This window comes from Mobula hypostoma, chromosome 2 (genome assembly GCF_963921235.1).
Source record: "Mobula hypostoma chromosome 2, sMobHyp1.1, whole genome shotgun sequence".
Classification (NCBI taxonomy): Eukaryota; Metazoa; Chordata; class Chondrichthyes; order Myliobatiformes; family Myliobatidae; genus Mobula; species Mobula hypostoma.
In genome coordinates, this window is record NC_086098.1 from 211,978,795 (window position 1) to 211,997,269 (window position 18,475).

General features: G+C 44.8%; 1 protein-coding gene across 2 annotated transcripts in view; it reads left to right on the forward strand.

The window, feature by feature from the left end:
* The first annotated feature begins 508 nt into the window (after positions 1–508).
* LOC134336721 (1,25-dihydroxyvitamin D(3) 24-hydroxylase, mitochondrial) overlaps positions 509–18,475 on the forward strand; it is a 52,846-nt gene continuing 34,879 nt past the window's right edge. Inside the window, exon 1 of one of the 2 annotated variants that reach the window (XM_063031136.1) lies at positions 509–649. Coding sequence is in view for 1 of the 2 variants with exons in the window: in XM_063031126.1 (XP_062887196.1) it covers positions 18,188–18,445 (258 nt within the window). In the remaining variant the exon portion in view is untranslated. Of the gene's footprint in view, positions 650–18,186; positions 18,446–18,475 lie in introns of those variants that run through there. The other variant, XM_063031126.1, reaches the window with a different exon arrangement.

Consider the following 18,475-nt stretch of genomic DNA (forward strand, 5'->3'; position numbering starts at 1 on the left):
AGCCAGGCAGACAATAAAATTCAAAGATGTCCACACATCTCTTGTGAAGAGACTCACAATTTTTCTAGAAGGTGAAACCAGGATTGGCTTAATGAAAATCATCTGTAGGCCTTCAGGACCCTGTATCTCCTCCCCGACAGTGGTAACAAGAACAGGGTATCCCTAGATGGTGACGGTCTTTACTGATGAATGCCACCTTTTTGAGGCACCTTCTCTTGAAGGTATCCTCGATGGTGGGGAGGATTGCAGCCTTGATGGAGCTGGCTGAGTCTACAGCCCTGTGAACCTTGTCCGATCCTGCACATTGTGGCCTCCATACCAGGCGGTGATGCAACCAGTCAGATTGCTCTTACTGTATGTCTGTAGCTATCTGAGATTTTACCAGTAACAGTGAGTCATCTCAAATTTTTTTGATATCATTTAAATAGTGCTGACCCACACAGCCATGCGTATAAAGAATGTAAAGTATGCATCCTTGAGGCACACCTGTGTTGATTGTAAGCGAGGAGGAGATGTTATTACTAATCTGTAATGACTGTGGTGTCCTGATGTGGAGGTCAAGCATCCAGTTACAGAAGGAGGTACAGAGGCCTGGGTTTAGAAACTTGGTGATGGTATTGAACACTGAGCAGTAATCGATCAGAATCAGGTTTGTTCAGAATCTGATTTATTATCCCTGACATATGTTGTGAAATCTGTTGTTTTGTGGCAGCATTACAGTGTGAGACATAAAACTTACTTTAGGTTACAAAAAAACAAATTGTGCAAAAGAGGAATAGCAAGGTAGTAATCATGTGTAACTTATTAACTAATCATAGTAACTTAGTGCCTGTGGTTTTCTGTAGCTGTAGCCCATTCACATCTTAGTTCAACATGTGTGTTCAGAGATATTCTGCTTAACATTGTTGCAATGTGTGGCTTTTTGAGTTACAGTCACCTTCCTGTCAGCTTGAGCGGTTTAGGAATTCTCTTCTGACCTCTCTCATTAACAACACATTTTCGCACACAGAACTGCTCCGCACTAGATTTTTTAATTTTGTTTTTTGTACCATTCTTTGTAAACTCTTGAGAATGTTGTGCATGGAAAATCCTAGGAAATCAGCCGTTTCTGAGGTACTCAAACCACCCTGTTTGGCACCAACAATCATTCCATAGTCTTCGTCACTTGGGGTCACATTTCTTCCCCATTCTGATGATTGATGAACAACAACTGAACCTCTTGACCATGTCTATATGTTTTTATGCATTAAGTTGCTGCCACATGATTGGCAGATTAGATACTTGCATTAATGAGCAGGCGTACACATATACATCATAAAGTGGCCACCGAGTGTAGGTTTTGTTGTTTTCCAGGTGGTCTACAGCAAAATGGAGAGCAGTAAGATTGCATCCACTGCAGACCAGTTGTGGTAAGCAAACTGCAATGGGTCCAGGTCTTTGCTCAGGCAGGAGTTAATTCTAGTTATTGTACCTGTTACTGTGTCTCTTTTTACCATCTACCAATGTGCAAATCTCCTTTAAATTTTCCTCTTTCTCTCCCGCAATCTATACCCTCTACAATTTGCCATTTCATTTCAGGGGAGACTCTGACTACCTGATCTATGTTTCTCATAAATTTCTATACTTCTATAAGGTTATCCTTTAGTCTTCAGTTCTCCAGAGTTTGTCAAATCTCTTACACCTAGCGGATTCCAAGTCTTATAACCTCTTGAACCTACTTCACTATTTAATGTTCACAGCTGATCTTGTATCTCAAGACCTCTTTTCCATCTGATTGGCATGTTTCCTTGATTCCTTTTGTGCCCAAAGCATTTGGTACAAGCCCTTACTGTACCTGATGACAAAGCATTTGCATATATGGAAACCACATATAAATTATGTCAAAGCAAAAATATCAAAATCTATTGCAATACTGTACAACGTGCAAGATTTCTTAAATCAGGAATGTTTGTATACATTATACTGTTCTCTTATAGTCCCATACATGACTTACTGTGTAGAGGTATGGGGAAATACATACAAAATGAATAAAAACTCAATTTTTCTACTCCAAAAGAAAGTCATACGAATTGTAAATAAGACAAGTTATTATGAGCCAACCAATCCACAATCCACCATTATGAGCCAACCAATTCAACTAAACACTTTAAAATTCAAAGATTTCGTAGATTTTAAAATAATACAAATTACGTATAAAGTAAAAAATGGACAGCTACCACAAAGTATCCAAAGGTTGTTTAAAATGAGAGAAAGTCAACATGATTTGAGAGGAACATGTATATTTCAAAACCAAAAGATAAGAACAAATGTAAAAAAAATCATTGTATTTCAGTCAGAGGGGTGAATCTATGGAACAGTTGCAGTGAGAATTTAAAAACATGCACCACACTTAACAAGTTTAAAAAATTATTTAAAAATAATTTAATGAACAAATATAAAATACATGATTTAAAATGAATGGGAGTAATGTAAATAAATGATACTTGGAATTGGATTTTGTGTTAAAAGACTGATTTTTTTTGTTTTGATGTGATGATTGACGTCAAATATGTTGTTGTATAAGTAAGAAGGGCAGGCGTAATAAGCTGTAGCTTCAGCCTACACCCTTTTGGTCTGTTTTAAAGAATATCTTTTTTTTTGTTGTAATTTTGTCCTATGAAAGCATTGTTGAAAATGATGCTTTTTGTTATGTTTGTACTGACCGAAATAAATTTCTTTCATTCATTCATTCACTTGGAGTAGGGAATTCCAAAGAATTGTATGTTGTGCTGCTGAAACAGTGATCAAGAATATTAATTAAACTTCCCACATGAGATGCCTAATCTGAGTATTTCCTGAATTTTCTATTTTATTGCAGATTTTCTGCATTGAGGATATTTCAGCTTCACCCAGAGAGACAGCCATGAATAAAGAAATTTCTGTCCTAAGTGCCTGACTCTTTAGCCTGTATCTATAGCCTCTGGTTCAAGATCCTACAGCCTGTGAAAACAGCCTCTCAGCACCTACTTTAATAATACCTTTCAGAATCTTATATGCTCAATAAAATCACCTTTCATTCTCCTCTCAGAAAGCCTCATCCCAGAAATCAGTTTAGCGCATCTATGCTGTTGTGACTCTTAGGCAAGTATATAATTCCATTTGGCTAATTGTTAAAACAAGAAAGACCACAGAGGATGGAGATCTGGAACAACACAAAAAATGGTCTGGAAGAACTCAGCAGGTCAGGAAGTGTTTTTTTGGAAGGAAATGAACAGCTGATGTTTCAAGCGAAACCCCTTCATTAGATCTGGAAAGAAAAAGGGCAGAAGCCAGAATCAAAGGATGGGAGGAGGGAAAGGTGATAAGTGAATTCAAGTGAGAGGGGGAAATAGGTAAGTAGGGAGTTAAATGGTAATGACGTAAGAAGCTTGAAGGTGATAGGCAGAAGGGTCAAATAGCTGAAGAAGATGGAATATGATTGGAGAGGACAGTGGACTATGGAATAAAGGGAAGGAAGTAAGGAGCCATGAGGGCAGAGGTGGGTAAAGAGAAGGGTAATGAAGCAAGAGGTGTAAGGGCAGGGGTGCAAAGGGAAATGGTTACCATAAATTAAGGAAATTGATGTTAAGGGTCATGCCATAAGCTACTTACTGGCCCTTTACATTTGTTCTCCCAAAGTGCAATACCTTGCACTCGGCCACATTAAACTCCATTTGCGATTTCTCTGCCCATATCTTCAATTGATCTATATCTTGCTGTATCCTTTGGCAATCTTCTATATTATCAACAATATCACCAATCTCTGTATCAACTGCAAACATAAAGCATTGTTTTACCTTTTGCTCCAATTTGTAGCAAAAATAGGACAGGCAGGGAAAGGTACTACAGATGATATGGAAGTCGTTCATCACAGTACAGATGCAGCAAGTCTTCTTTACTATTTGTCTGTGCAAAAAAGTCCAAGATTTAATTTTCTTTCTTAATTACTTTCTTATCAGCACATAATTAATTACTTATCATTAGACTGACTTTTTGTCTTTCTCAAGGACATCTTGATCTCACATATAATGAACATTTAATAATTTTTTTTCTTCTTACAGAAGTGGATAACCACATTAACTCTCAATGGACTCCTTTAACTCAAACTTTTTACCTTCCTTTGTCTCTACCTCACAATTTACTTTCCCAATTACCGTTGTATCAATGCCAAAATTGGATGTATTATACCTAGCTCCTCCATCAAGTCTGTTAAGATAGGTTGTAAATAGTTGAAGGCCCAATGCTGATTCCTATGGCATACCATGAATTACATTTTGCCAACTTGAAAGTAACCCATCTATCTCTTATCTTCTTTCATGCCTGTTCACCAATCCACTATTATAATAAGTTCCCAAAGGTCTGTGAGGCTTTTATCTTGTGTGGTATCTTTTATGTAATACTTCACTAAATAAGCTTTGCAAATCCAAGCACAAAAAATTTGGAGATCCCCCTTTATTTATCCTGCTATGTACATCTGTGAAAATCTTTAAGAAATTTGCTAAATTTTACTTTTTCTTTTATAAGACTATACCTATCCATGCTCTCTATCTGTAATACATGGACCAGCATTTTCCCAACAAGTATGATGATTGGCCTGTAGTTCCATATTTTTCCACCCTCCTGTTTTGAACAGTTGTTATATTTGATAGTTCAATTCTTCATCAAAGTTGTAATGCAGCATTGGAATAAAAAACTAGCAAGTAACAAGAGCTTGTGATACTGGAGGATACGTGTTAGATGGATTGAAAATTAGTTATCATGTAGGACAGGGGTCCCCAACCTTTTTTTGCACTGCGGACCAGCGGACCCAGGGGGAGATAGGGTTGCCAATGGACAAGAGTAGCAGTCAAATACGTTGTGTCTACCAGGAAAGACTGCAATGACCATGAAGCCTTGCGCAGGCACCAGTGCGCATGCATGTACCTGCTGTTTTTTTCCCTGCAAATCGTTTTTGGCGATTCTGCTGGGGGCGGGGGGGGGGTGTGTTAATCATGACCAGAATATAGTGATAAGTGGCTAATACACTCAATTTTGTTTCTAAAAGGGTCTGTCTAATAAATTTAATATTAAACACACAGCACATCTTTTCCTCGCATGAATATAGTGATAAGTCAATTATCAGGGGAGGACAGGGGAGCTAAAGTAAGTGTTGAATGAACTTCCAGAAGAAGTGGTAGAGGCAGGTTCAATATTATCATTTAAAGAAAAATTGGATAGGTATATGGACAGGAAAGGAATGAAGGGTTATGGGCTGAGTGCAGGTCGGTGGGACTAGCGTTCGGCACGGACTAGAAAGGCCGAGATCGCCTGTTTCCGTGCTGTAATTGTTATATGGTTATATAAGTCAATACCATCATAACATTTTAAGTAACATTTGGATATTAAACACACAACACATATTTTCCCCGTATGAACATATAAAATCATTGCAACACACCAATATCGCTGAATCAGTGGGAGCCCTGGGCTTGTTTTCCTGCAACAAGACGGTCCTATTGAGGAGTGATGGGAGACAGCGATACTCGAAGGGGGTTCCTTATGTCCAGTCTATTCTGCAATTTAGTTTTCATTGCAGCCATTGCAGAAATCTCCGCTTCGCAGAAGTATGTTGGAAATGGAAGCAACATTTTCAGTGCTTTCGTGGCTATCTCAGGATATTCAGCCTTGACTTTGACCCAGAATGCCAGCAGAAATGTTATATCAAACATACTTTTCAGCCCACCGTCATTTGCAAGCTCGAGGAGTTGATCTCCTTCCCGCGCTGACATGGATGACGCGCGGGTAATAACCTCACGTGCGTACAAGCTCCACAGTGCGCGTGACAGGGAATGAGGAAAGGTGCAGCTGACTCATATCGTTTCCTCGCGGCCCGGTAGCACATGCTCTGCGACCCAGTGGTTGGGGACCGCTGATGTAGGAGACAGAGAATTAGAATAAATGGCTCCTTTTTGGGCTGGAAGGATATAACTGATTGAGTGCCCTAAACATTAGTTCTTGACCCACAATTATTTACTATTTATGGGAGTGATCTGAAGAGCATAAAATAGCCAGGTTTGCTGATGATATGAAAATAGGATATTTGTACTTTGCTACAAAATGTAAATAGGATGAATGAGTAGGTGAAAACTTAGTAAATGGAGTTTAATGTGAAAAAGTCAGTTGAAAAGAGGAATCTGAAGGCAGACTGGTATCTAAATGGGTAAAAAGATTGTAGATGAATAAAGTACAGAAGGATCTATGTATTCATGGGCATGAATTACAAAAAAAAAATTAGCAGGCAGGTGCAGCAATTGGTAAGGAAGGCATGTGGTATATTGGCCTTTATTGAAAGAAGATTAGAAATTAGAAATAGTGAAGTATTGCTCTAATTGTACAGGTTACTGGAGAGGTCACACTGTGCATAATTTCTCTTATTTAAGAAAGGATATACACGTATGGGGAGAGCACAAAGGTGGTTCGCTAGTCAAGAGAAATTAGATTGATATTCTTTGGAGTTTAGAAAAATGAAGGGTGATTTATTGAATCATATAAGATCCATAGGGAGCAAGGCAGGGTAGATGCTGAGATGTTTCCACTGATGAGAGAATCTCAGCAAGAGGGCATAATTATCTGACTAGAGGATCACCATTGAGTGGTGTGTAAGAACTTCTTGCAGATGGTGGTAAATATCTGGGATTCCCTATTCATTGTATAGTGGAAGCAAGATATTTGCTGGTGTGCAAGAAGTTGATAAATTCTATTGATTGACTATGGAATTAAAGGCTGTGAGGAATTGGCACACAAAAAGATGTGATGCCTGGGAGAGATCAGACATGATCATATTAAAAAGTCATGTGACCACCCTTGCTCTTATATTTTCTTATGCCCTTCTTATTTTCCGTTCAATTTATCAGTCTAATTTGCTGAGTATTCAGAAAATTTGTGTGTTTGTATATGTGTGTCTTCATTGGCATGCACATGCATGTGAGAATATGCTCAGTCAGGAATTTATAACTCACTGGCAGTAGATCAAATGAAGAGATTAGATTCTGTCCATTGCAATTGGTGAGTAAATAAAACATGTCTAGGTCATGGAGGGCTATTTGGCTCATCATCCTTTTAGTAGTGACGCTGGTAGTAATTTCACAAAACTCTTAGCACACGCAGATAGTGCAAGTTACTGGAAAGAATCCAATAACTGATTGAATCTTTCCTGAACCTGCTAATCCATTTTGTCTTTCCAGATGGGATAAAAAATAAAAGAATTGATCCTTTCAATATTTCTAAATCATTGTTTTAATTGAAGGAGATATATACGGCAGAATTACTGAAGGTCCAAATCAAAGCATGCAAAGCTAATATGTAGAAAGGGTAAATAAAATACATTAGAGGTTAATTCAAATAAAGAATGGCAGAAGGCCCACTCATTGTTTTAAATAGTTGCTTCATACAGCCAGATTCTCTTTCAACCTTATTCTAGTTACAAGCATCAGCAGGATGTCCAGTATTCTGAGTTACTAGGCACTAGAGAAATTAGCATGCATTTCTTAAATTAGAAATACATTGTGGGAGCAGGATGTGATGGAATAGGTGAATGCTCAAAGAAAGACTATCTGCAAGAGAGTGAATACCAAGCTACAATGCTCTACGTTTTCATGCAAATAATGAGAAGAAAAGTCATTTGAAGAAGGTAAAGGTGGATGGAGGACATCTGATTGGTAATTGGTTTATCATTGTCACATGCACAAAACTTGGTCTTGAATGCCATCCATACAGATCATTTCATCACATCAATACATCACATTAGTATAAGGGAAAAGAAATAATAGAATGCAAAATATAAGGCCATAACTAAGTAGACTGTTTTATCATACAGGTCCATTCAGTAGTATTACAACAGCAGGATGCAAGCTGTCCTTGAGCCTAGTGGTACGGTTGTTCGGCTTTTGTATCTTCTGGTTGTTGGGAAGGGGATGAAGAAGAATGTCCAGGGTAGGAGGTTTTTTTTATTATTATGTTAGTTGCTTAACCAAGGGAGTAAGAAATGTAGAGAGACTCCATGGAGGGCAGATGGTTTTTACGATGTGTCCACAACTCTTTACAGTTTTGTGGGGCAGAACAGTTGCCATACTGAGCTGAGATGCATCCAGATAGGATGCCTTCTATGGTGGATCTGTAAAAGTTGTGAGAGTGAACAGGGACATGCCAAAATTCCTTGGCCTCCAGAGGAACTTGAGGAGCTAGACATATGTTGATAAGAGAGCAGAAAGAAGAAAAAAAAAAAGAGGCTAAAGCCAGAAAGAAAGATCCAGTGCAGGGAGAAGTTTAACAGTCTGGAATGTATATCACAATCAGGTTAATTACCACTGGCATATGTCATGAAATTGGTTAACTTAGTAGCAGCAATTCAAAGCATTACATGATAATATAGAAAGATAAACAAACAAATTACAGTAAGTATATATACGTATATTGAATAGGTTAAAATGGCTCAGGATAGCTCATCCATTGCATCAGATGAGTTTTTGTTGGATCAGACTATAGAAAAACATAAGAGCACTGGAGAGTCATACTCTAAATTGGCCTGAAGCATTGTGCAGTGTTTAAAAGCAGTTCTTTACTGCATAAAACGGTTGATCAAACTTGTGGAAGCCATCCTGTTACGGGGACAGATAAATGATGTCACAATATTGCTGCACATTAGAGTTTCATCAGAAGTCTAAGCACGAAAGTAGATGCTCAGATTGCAGCCTTACAATTTTAAATTGCTGTAGTCATGTCACAGTCCGGTCTGTTGACTCCTCATTTCAGTTAATTTCCTTTTCCCCGTGCTCTACGGGGCTCCTTGATTAGGGCATCTGATTTTAATCTGAACCAGTAGCATAAAAACTCCGGCTTACGTCTACTCAGTGCTGGTCTGTCTCCTGAGCAGGGCGGTAATGTACGTTCCGGGCCACCAAGAATAGTGGACTCTAAGTTGCTTCAGTGCCTGGGGTTGTTTTGTGAATTCTGTCGTTTTCGTGTCCAGCTAAGTTTAGCTGGCCATTTGCTGCTACCCCGAGTCAAGATACGAATTCTGTCGTTTTCGTGGGCAGCTAAGGATTGCTGGCTGTTTGCCGCTACTCCGAGCCAAGATACGAATTGTCTGCCGTTGTTTGGTTTTGTCGTCTCGTGTCCAGCTGAGTTTGGCAGCCGTTTTGCCGCTACTTCGAGCCAAGATACGAATTGTCTGTCGTTGTTTGGTTTTGTTGTCCCGTGTCCGAGTCCAAGTCCAGGCTCCGTGTCCGAGTCCGAGTCCGAGTCCAAGTCCAGGTTCCTCCGGTTTGTTGTCCAAAGATTACATCCATGTAAGCGTCTAATCCTCACTCTCCAGCCTTGCTGGCAACTATTAATAAAATACACTTCTGTTAATGCTACCTCCGTGTCTGTGCCCTGCACTTGGGTCCACCCCTGAATTCCCCATTGTAACAAGTCATGACTCTAGATACCACTGTTCAATCAGAATCAAGTTTTTATCTCTGATCTATGTCATGAAAATTGTTGTTTTGTGACAGCATTACAATGTAAGACGATAATTACTACAAGTCTGTCACAAGGGGTGCTGGTAACAGACATAAATGCAAGACACAGACACTGAACTACAAGGAACAGGACTTGACTAGAGTAGGGACGTGACAGGATTCAGGCAAGGAGCAGGGACAAGAACACAGACTTGGGCTAGGGAAAGTGGGACCAGGACTAGGAACCATGGACTAGGAGACAAGGCTTGGACTCTGAGCCCAAGACTGGACAAGGACACAGAACCTGGGTCTTCCCTCGGGCTCGGACCCCAGAACCAGGCAAGGTCATGACATGGCTTGAGGCTTGGTCTTGGGTCTTGAGCTTGGCTTGGGATCCTCAAGGCTTGGGGTCTTGGGTCTTGAGCTTGGCTAAGGATCCTCAAGGCTTGGGTTCTTGGAGCTTGGCTTGGGATCCTCGAGGTTTGGGTTCTTGGAGCTTGGCTTGGGATCCTCGAGGTTTGGGTTCTTGGAGCTTGGCTTGGGATCCTCGAGGCTTGGGTTCTTGGAGCTTGGCTTGGGATCCTCGAGGCTTGGGTTCTTGGAGCTTGGCTTGGGATCCTCGAGGCTTGGGTTCTTGGAGCTTGGCTTGGGATCCTCGAGGCTTGGATTCTTGGAGCTTGGCTTGGGATCCTCGAGGCTTGGGTTCTTGGAGCTTGGCTTGGGATCCTCGAGGCTTGGGTTCTTGGAGCTTGGCTTGGGATCCTCGAGGCTTGGGTTCTTGGAGCTCGGCTTGGGATCCTCGAGGCTTGGGTTCTTGGAGCTCGGCTTGGGGTCCTCGAGGCTTGGGTTCTTGGAGCTCGGCTTGGGGTCCTCGAGGCTTGGGTTCTTGGAGCTCGGCTTGGGATCCTCGAGGCTTGGGTTCTTGGAGCTCGGCTTGGGATCCTCGAGGCTTGGGTTCTTGGAGCTCGGCTTGGGATCCTCGAGGCTTGGGTTCTTGGAGCTCGGCTTGGGGTCCTCGAGGCTTGGGTTCTTGGAGCTCGGCTTGGGGTCCTCGAGGCTTGGGTTCTTGGAGCTCGGCTTGGGGTCCTCGAGGCTTGGGTTCTTGGAGCTCGGCTTGGGGTCCTCGAGGCTTGGGTTCTTGGAGCTTGGCTTGGGATCCTCGAGGCTTGGGTTCTTGGAGCTTGGTTTGGGATCCTCGAGGCTTGGGTTCTTGGAGCTTGGCTTGGGATCCTCGAGGCTTGGGTTCTTGGAGCTTGGCTTGGGATCCTCGAAGCTTGGGTTCTTGGAGCTTGGCTTGGGATCCTCGAGGCTTGGGTACTTGGAGCTTGGCTTGGGATCCTCGAGGCTTGGGTTCTTGGAGCTTGGCTTGGGATCCTCGAGGCTTGGGTTCTTGGAGCTTGGCTTGGGATCCTCGAGGCTTGGGTTCTTGGAGCTTGGCTTGGGATCCTCGAGGCTTGGGTTCTTGGAGCTTGGCTTGGGATCCTCGAGGCTTGGGTACTTGGAGCTTGGCTTGGGATCCTCGAGGCTTGGGTTCTTGGAGCTTGGCTTGGGATCCTCGAGGCTTGGGTTCTTGGAGCTTGGCTTGGGATCCTCGAGGCTTGGGTTGTTGGAGCTTGGCTTGGGATCCTCGAGGCTTTGGTTGTTGGAGCTTGGCTTGGGATCCTCGAGGCTTGGGTTCTTGGAGCTTGGCTTGGGGTCCTCGAGGCTTGGGTTGTTGGAGCTTGGCTTGGGATCCTCGAGGCTTGGGTTCTTGCAGCTTGGCTTGGGGTCCTCGAGGCTTGGGTTCTTGGAGCTTGGCTTGGGGTCCTCGAGGCTTGGGTTCTTGGAGCTTGGCTTGGGGTCCTCGAGGCTTGGGTTCTTGGAGCTTGGCTTGGGGTCCTCGAGGCTTGGGTTCTTGGAGCTTGGCTTGGGGTCCTCGAGGCTTGGGTTCTTGGAGCTTGGCTTGGGGTCCTCGAGGCTTGGGTTCTTGGAGCTTGGCTTGGGGTCCTCGAGGCTTGGGTTCTTGGAGCTTGGCTTGGGGTCCTCGAGGCTTGGGTTCTTGGAGCTTGGCTTGGGGTCCTCGAGGCTTGGGTTCTTGGAGCTTGGCTTGGGATCCTCGAGGGCTTGGGTTCTTGGAGCTTGGCTTGGGATCCTCGAGGCTTGGGTTCTTGGAGCTTGGCTTGGGATCCTCGAGGCTTGGGTTCTTGGAGCTTGGCTTGGGATCCTCGAGGCTTGGGTTCTTGGAGCTTGGCTTGGGGTCCTCGAGGCTTGGGTTCTTGGAGCTTGGCTTGGGATCCTCGAGGCTTGGGTTCTTGGAGCTTGGCTTGGGATCCTCGAGGCTTGGGTTCTTGGAGCTTGGCTTGGGGTCCTCGAGGCTTGGGTTCTTGGAGCTTGGCTTGGGATCCTCGAGGCTTGGGTTCTTGGAGCTTGGCTTGGGATCCTCGAGGCTTGGGTTCTTGGAGCTTGGCTTGGGGTCCTCGAGGCTTGGGTTCTTGGAGCTTGGCTTGGGATCCTCGAGGCTTGGGTTCTTGGAGCTTGGCTTGGGGTCCTCGAGGCTTGGGTTCTTGGAGCTTGGCTTGGGATCCTCGAGGCTTGGGTTCTTGGAGTTTGGCTTGGGATCCTCGAGGCTTGGGTTCTTGGAGCTTGGCTTGGGATCCTCGAGGCTTGGGTTCTTGGAGCTTGGCTTGGGATCCTCGAGGCTTGGGTTCTTGGAGCTTGGCTTGGGATCCTCGAGGCTTGGGTTCTTGGAGCTTGGCTTGGGATCCTCGAGGCTTGGGTTCTTGGAGCTTGGCTTGGGATCCTCGAGGCTTGGGTTCTTGGAGCTTGGCTTGGGATCCTCGAGGCTTGGGTTCTTGGAGCTTGGCTTGGGATCCTCGAGGCTTGGGTTCTTGGAGCTTGGCTTGGGATCCTCGAGGCTTGGGTTCTTGGAGCTTGGCTTGGGATCCTCGAGGCTTGGGTTCTTGGAGCTTGGCTTGGGATCCTCGAGGCTTGGGTTCTTGGAGCTTGGCTTGGGATCCTCGAGGCTTGGGTTCTTGGAGCTTGGCTTGGGATCCTCGAGGCTTGGGATCTTGGAGCTTGGCTTGGGATCCTCGAGGCTTGGGTTCTTGGAGCTTGGCTTGGGATCCTCGAGGCTTGGGTTCTTGGAGCTTGGCTTGGGATCCTCGAGGCTTGGGTTCTTGGAGCTTGTCTTGGGATCCTCGAGGCTTGGGTTTTTGGAGCTTGGCTTGGGATCCTCGAGGCTTGGGTTCTTGGAGCTTGGCTTGGGATCCTCGAGGCTTGGGTTCTTGGAGCTTGGCTTGGGATCCTCGAGGCTTGGGTTCTTGGAGCTTGTCTTGGGATCCTCGAGGCTTGGGTTCTTGGAGCTTGGCTTGGGATCCTCGAGGCTTGGGTTCTTGGAGCTTGTCTTGGGATCCTCGAGGCTTGGGTTCTTGGAGCTTGGCTTGGGATCCTCGAGGCTTGGGTTCTTGGAGCTTGTCTTGGGATCCTCGAGGCTTGGGTTCTTGGAGCTTGTCTTGGGATCCTCGAGGCTTGGGATCTTGGAGCTTGGTTTGGGATCCTCGAGGCTTGGGTTCTTGGAGCTTGGCTTGGGATCCTCGAGGCTTGGGTTCTTGGAGCTTGGCTTGGGATCCTCGAGGCTTGGGTTCTTGGAGCTTGGCTTGGGATCCTCGAGGCTTGGGTTCTTGGAGCTTGGCTTGGGATCCTCGAGGCTTGGGTTCTTGGAGCTTGGCTTGGGATCCTCGAGGCTTGGGTTCTTGGAGCTTGGCTTGGGATCCTCGAGGCTTGGGTTCTTGGAGCTTGGCTTGGGATCCTCGAGGCTTGAGTTCTTGGAGCTTGGCTTGGGATCCTCAAGGCTTGAGTTCTTGGAGCTTGGGCTTGGCTTGGGATCCTTGAGGCTTGGGGTCTTCGTCTTGAAATGCGAAGGCTGATAACTCGGAGACTGGAGCTGAGAGACAGACTGGGAACTGAACATCAACATGGAGCTGGGACTTATCCTTCGACAAGCCAGGACTCATCTTTAACACAACACAAACATGAGACAGGACAGAACATAGACATAGAGCCAGGACTTATCCTACGACAAGCCGGGACTCAACTTCATCTCCACACTAAGGTGGGACAGGTCTCTCCGTCAGGTAATGGCAGAACAGCCGGACTTACCCAACAGAGGCAAGGACAAGACAAGACAGGTCCCCCCCCACCCCGCAGGGCAACAGCAAAACAGCCTGGCTTACCCCACGGAGGCGAGGACAAGAAGAGACAACCACCAAAGAACAGACAGTTCCATCTCTGCTCCAGGGAAGCTCCGAGTCTCAGTTTGGCCAGCAACCTCAGTTGGTTACGGAAACAGCTAGATCCCTAACTAGCTCAGAGTGGCTGGCAGCTACTCAGCTGGCCTGGGAAACAGCTGAATCCATACCACAAAGACTATTCCAACAAGTGGCAACAAGGCTCCATGAAGAAGTGGTCCTACAACCAGGTCTGGAGATCACAAATGGTTTCACTGGCCTTCCATCAGCAAGTTGCTCCAAGGGGGACTGACAAGACAAACCAGCAGCCCACACTCAATCCCAAGGCTACTTATATTGCAAGCCCAAAGATGGGAATCAGGTGCCTATGATTAACTCAAACAAGGGACAGCTGGAAGACCCGGAGTCCTGAGACCATGGACCGGACCGTGAACCGGAATGCGGACTTCACGGACCAGACCATGACAAAGTCACAAAAATAAATAAATACATTGTGCAAAAGAGGAATATTACGATAGTATTCATAGGGTTCATGCACTGTTCAGAAATCTGATGGTGGAGAGGAAGAAGCTACTACTAAATTGTTGAGAGTGGGTCTTCAGGCTTCTATACCTCTCCCCTGATGGTAGTAATGGAAAGAGGTCTTATCCAGATGGTAAGGGTCTTTAACAGTGTCTGTCTGAGGTATATCTTCTTGAGGCACCACATTTTGAAGATGTTCTCAATAGTGGGACGGTTTTTGCCCATAATGGAGCTGACCAAGTCTACAACGCTGTGCAGCCTTTTCTGATTCTGCCTATTGGAGTTTCCTTACCAGGTGGTGATGCAACCAGTCAGAATGATCTCACTGTACATTTGCATATATATTTTTGGTGTCTTTGGTGATATACCAAATGTGGTCATTCTCTTAATGAAATACAGTCACTACCATGCCTTCTTTGTGATTGCATCAATGTGTAAGGGGACTTGCAGGACATCACAGCAGTCCTTCAAATGTTTTTCTAGAAGATGACTTCAACACCTGGGGTGTTGACATGAGGTATCTGTGATGGCTTAGTTTTGAAGCTATTGCTATTCCTTTCAGTTCTTCTGGGCCCAGAGGCACTTATTGTCACAATGGGGGGGGGGGGCATTGGGAGCAAGGGTGGACCCAAATACAAGACACATCTTGTGAGGTTAAGTAAATTGAGTTTATTGTTTGATACCAGGAGAGCAAAGCAGAAGCAGGAATAGCGAACCAGACAAGGACTCAGGACTACGACTAGGCTGGAACAAGGGTCTGGGCTTGGACTCGGAATAGGATCCCGGAACTAGAGGCGACATGAAGAGGCTACGGTACGGACTCCGAGCCAGGGACTGGGCAAGGATCCAGTACCTGGGTCTTGCCTCGGGCTCAAACCCCAGAACCAGGCATGGACATGACATGGGCTAGGGAGAGGAGGAACATGGAAAAACAGAGCCTCGGTCTCGGGAGAGCAGGTACACGGAACCATGGACACATACACAGAACACAGAGCTGGGACCCCTCCTTGGGTACAGGACATAGGGCTGGGACTCATGACACACCCCCCCACCCCGCAGGGCAACGGCAAGATGACCTGACTTACCTCACGGAGGTGAGGACAAGATAAGACAAAACATGACCCCCCATGGGGCAACAGCAAGATGGCCTGACTTACCCCACGGAGGTGAGGACAAGATAAGACAAGACATGACCCCCTGCGGGGCAATGGCAAGACGGCCAGACTTACCCCACGGAGGCGAGGACAAGACAAGACAAGACATGATCCCCCCCCCCATGGGGCAATGGTAAGACAGCCTGACTTACCCCACGGAGGCGAGGACAAGACAAGACCAACACGAAAGAACACCAGACAGTACCTATCTAGCTCCGGCGATAGAACTAGACTGAAGTGCAGGCGAGGGCTGCAGGCGAGGGCTACAGGCGAGAGGGGCAGAGAAGGGATTCAGACAGGGGGATAGGACAGGAATCACAGACTGCCAGGGCCAGGACTTGACTTGGAACTTGGATGCCGCCAGGGCCAGGACTTGACTCAGATCTTGGATGCCGCCAGGACCAGGACTTGACTCAGTACGTGGAAGCCACCAGGACCAGGACTTGACTCGGAACTTGGATGCTGCCAGGGCCGGGACTTGACTCGGAACTTGGATGCCGCCAGGTAGTGGTGAGCTCGCGACTCGGCCCGGGAACAGTAGACCGCGGGTCTTGATTCCCTCAGGTGGGTTAACTGACCTCGGTGAGGAAACTTTGCAGTATTGCCTTGGCGAGGTAACTTGACAGGGTTGCTCCGGTGAGGAAAGGCAAATTACCGGCACTCGCTTCGGGCGGAGACTAGGCTTGCTTCGGCCAGATGACATTGGCATGCCGTACCTTTGGTGACTTTGCAGACGCTCTCGCGCCGAACGGCTGAAAGCTGGAGACTATAAACTACCGGTTCAGTCGAGAGTAAATTGCCTCCAACTACCAAAGCAGAGGGACACAGGAAAACAGGGAACCAAAGGGAAACAGGGAGTCAATGGTCCGGATCATAACATAAACTAAGTAAATTTAAAGACACCCCGATCCGGACCATGACACTTATGGTTGTCCTCCAAGGCAGTTTTCCACTGCCCGTGCTGCAACCATTTGGGGAATACCTTGGATGTAACAAGGATTAGCAAAATCACACAGGAGACACTAAAGGAATGCACAAGGGAAGTTAGTTTAATTTTGCTCAGATGATGTAATGGATGAATTTACAAAATTGGGTAGGAATGTGATTTTCTGGCGGTTTTATTTTTGAATTGTTGAAAAGAGAGGCATGGGATGAAGAATGACAGATAAAAGGGAAGTGTGGGATAGTTTGTGATTGGGAGGGAGGGCTGACATTGGTGATACCATTTGTAAATTTAAGCAGAGCCACTACATTTTTCTTTACATTCTATTATACATTCTTCTTATATTTTTCCTTATTTTGATGCTTCTTTTCATCATTTATTTATTTATTGATATACAGCATGGAATAAGCCCTTCCAGTCCCCCAGTTTAACTCTAGCCTAATCATGGGACAATTTACTGTGACCAATTAACCTACTAACTGGTACATCTTTGGACTGTGGGAGGGGACCAAAGCACTCTAAGAAAACCCGTACATTCCATGGGGAGGACGTACAGACTCTTCACAGATAACTTTGGAAATGAACTCTGAACTCCAACAATTATATGGTAGCAAAGTTTGTTTTTCTTGCAATTGAAATACATGAAGCATACTTCTACTGTTAGTTGCTTGGCTGAATTTTACAGGATTCCTCCAGAACAATATGGGCACTGACCTGACCATTTGAATTGTATGTTTTATATTTTGTCTTCTGACCACTGTCATTATAGATACGCTGTTCCTCACTGCACCAGAATGATGAGCCATACCAATTGTGGATAACCCCCTTGCCCCTTTGCTAGGTTTTGACTTAGAATTTTAAGTAAAGGTGACACAGAAGAGTTCTGCACACAACTTTCTAAGGAACAAGGAGTCCTTAGGAAGTAAATATTTGGATTGCATTTCAAAGATATTAACTTTGCAGAAGAGTCCCCTTGTTATGCCAACATTCTAAGCTAAATAAATGTTTGTACTATATCTTAAGGACAGCCTGAAAAGATACACAATTAATAAATTATAATCATTGCTTTTAAGTTGATGAATACGGCACCGAATTGTACATATTTCATAAAATCATTAAAATAAATAAGATGCTTCTGTGATATTAGTGAAGAATATTGGCTGAAATATTACTATTCTTTTAAAACTGTGATGAGGTACTTAACAGCGAATACAATGAACAGCCAGCAGTATGTGTTCAAGCCCCCAAATTCATAATCTCACAAATACCAGTTCAATATTGGTTTCAAAGAGAGCTGTAATCTTAGGCTAGATTCTGAGAGTTGTCCACCAGGGTGGAATGCATTCTGAGAGCCTGCTTTCAGAGTGACTCGTTTTTCTCAGGGACTTCCAAGGCATGCAAAAGAGTTTGTCGTTGCAATATATTCAAATTCCATTCTAATATTGTATTCAAAACTTATTCTAATATTGCAACCATTTCTTTCCATGCTCCGTTTTTTTAAAGTAAATACGTTAATCTTAATTGAGTTTTATATTGCGATTCCTTTTCGTTTAGTAACGATTCCAAACTCCAGTACCCTGTTATTGACTGAAGCTGCTGCCTGAAGCGCTCTCCGTCAGGTGAGAGCCAATTTGGAGAGGCTCAGGGTGCGCTTGAGTTCATTCCTAGAATCCGCCAGGCTGCCCACGTGCTTGCAAAAATACATAAGTGAATGGTAGGCTCGTCAACCACACCAACTGAGTGCCGTTTTTGATTGGCCAGACGTTGAGAACGGTACCAGCTTGTGTATCTATATATTAGGTGCGAAAAATATCATTCCAAATAGAGCTGTTGGGAACTGCTAATATGTTGCTGTTTACAATTGGAGATTTAGTTTCAAAAATGCGATTTCAAATTAAAAACGCAAATTTGCTTCTGAAATTTTTAAGAAAAGAGAACAAATTAAGGGAAGCTGTTCCTATTTCTACTGCAAATAGTGACTTTAAAAAAGTCTTGGCACCTTGTGAGCATAACTCCATCCCGGGACCTACCAGGTGGCCGGTGGTGGGGAGCCTGCCGTATCTAATAAGAAAAGGAGGACTCCAAAAACAACACATAACGCTGGTAAATGTGGTAATGCAGCAGATTAATGCT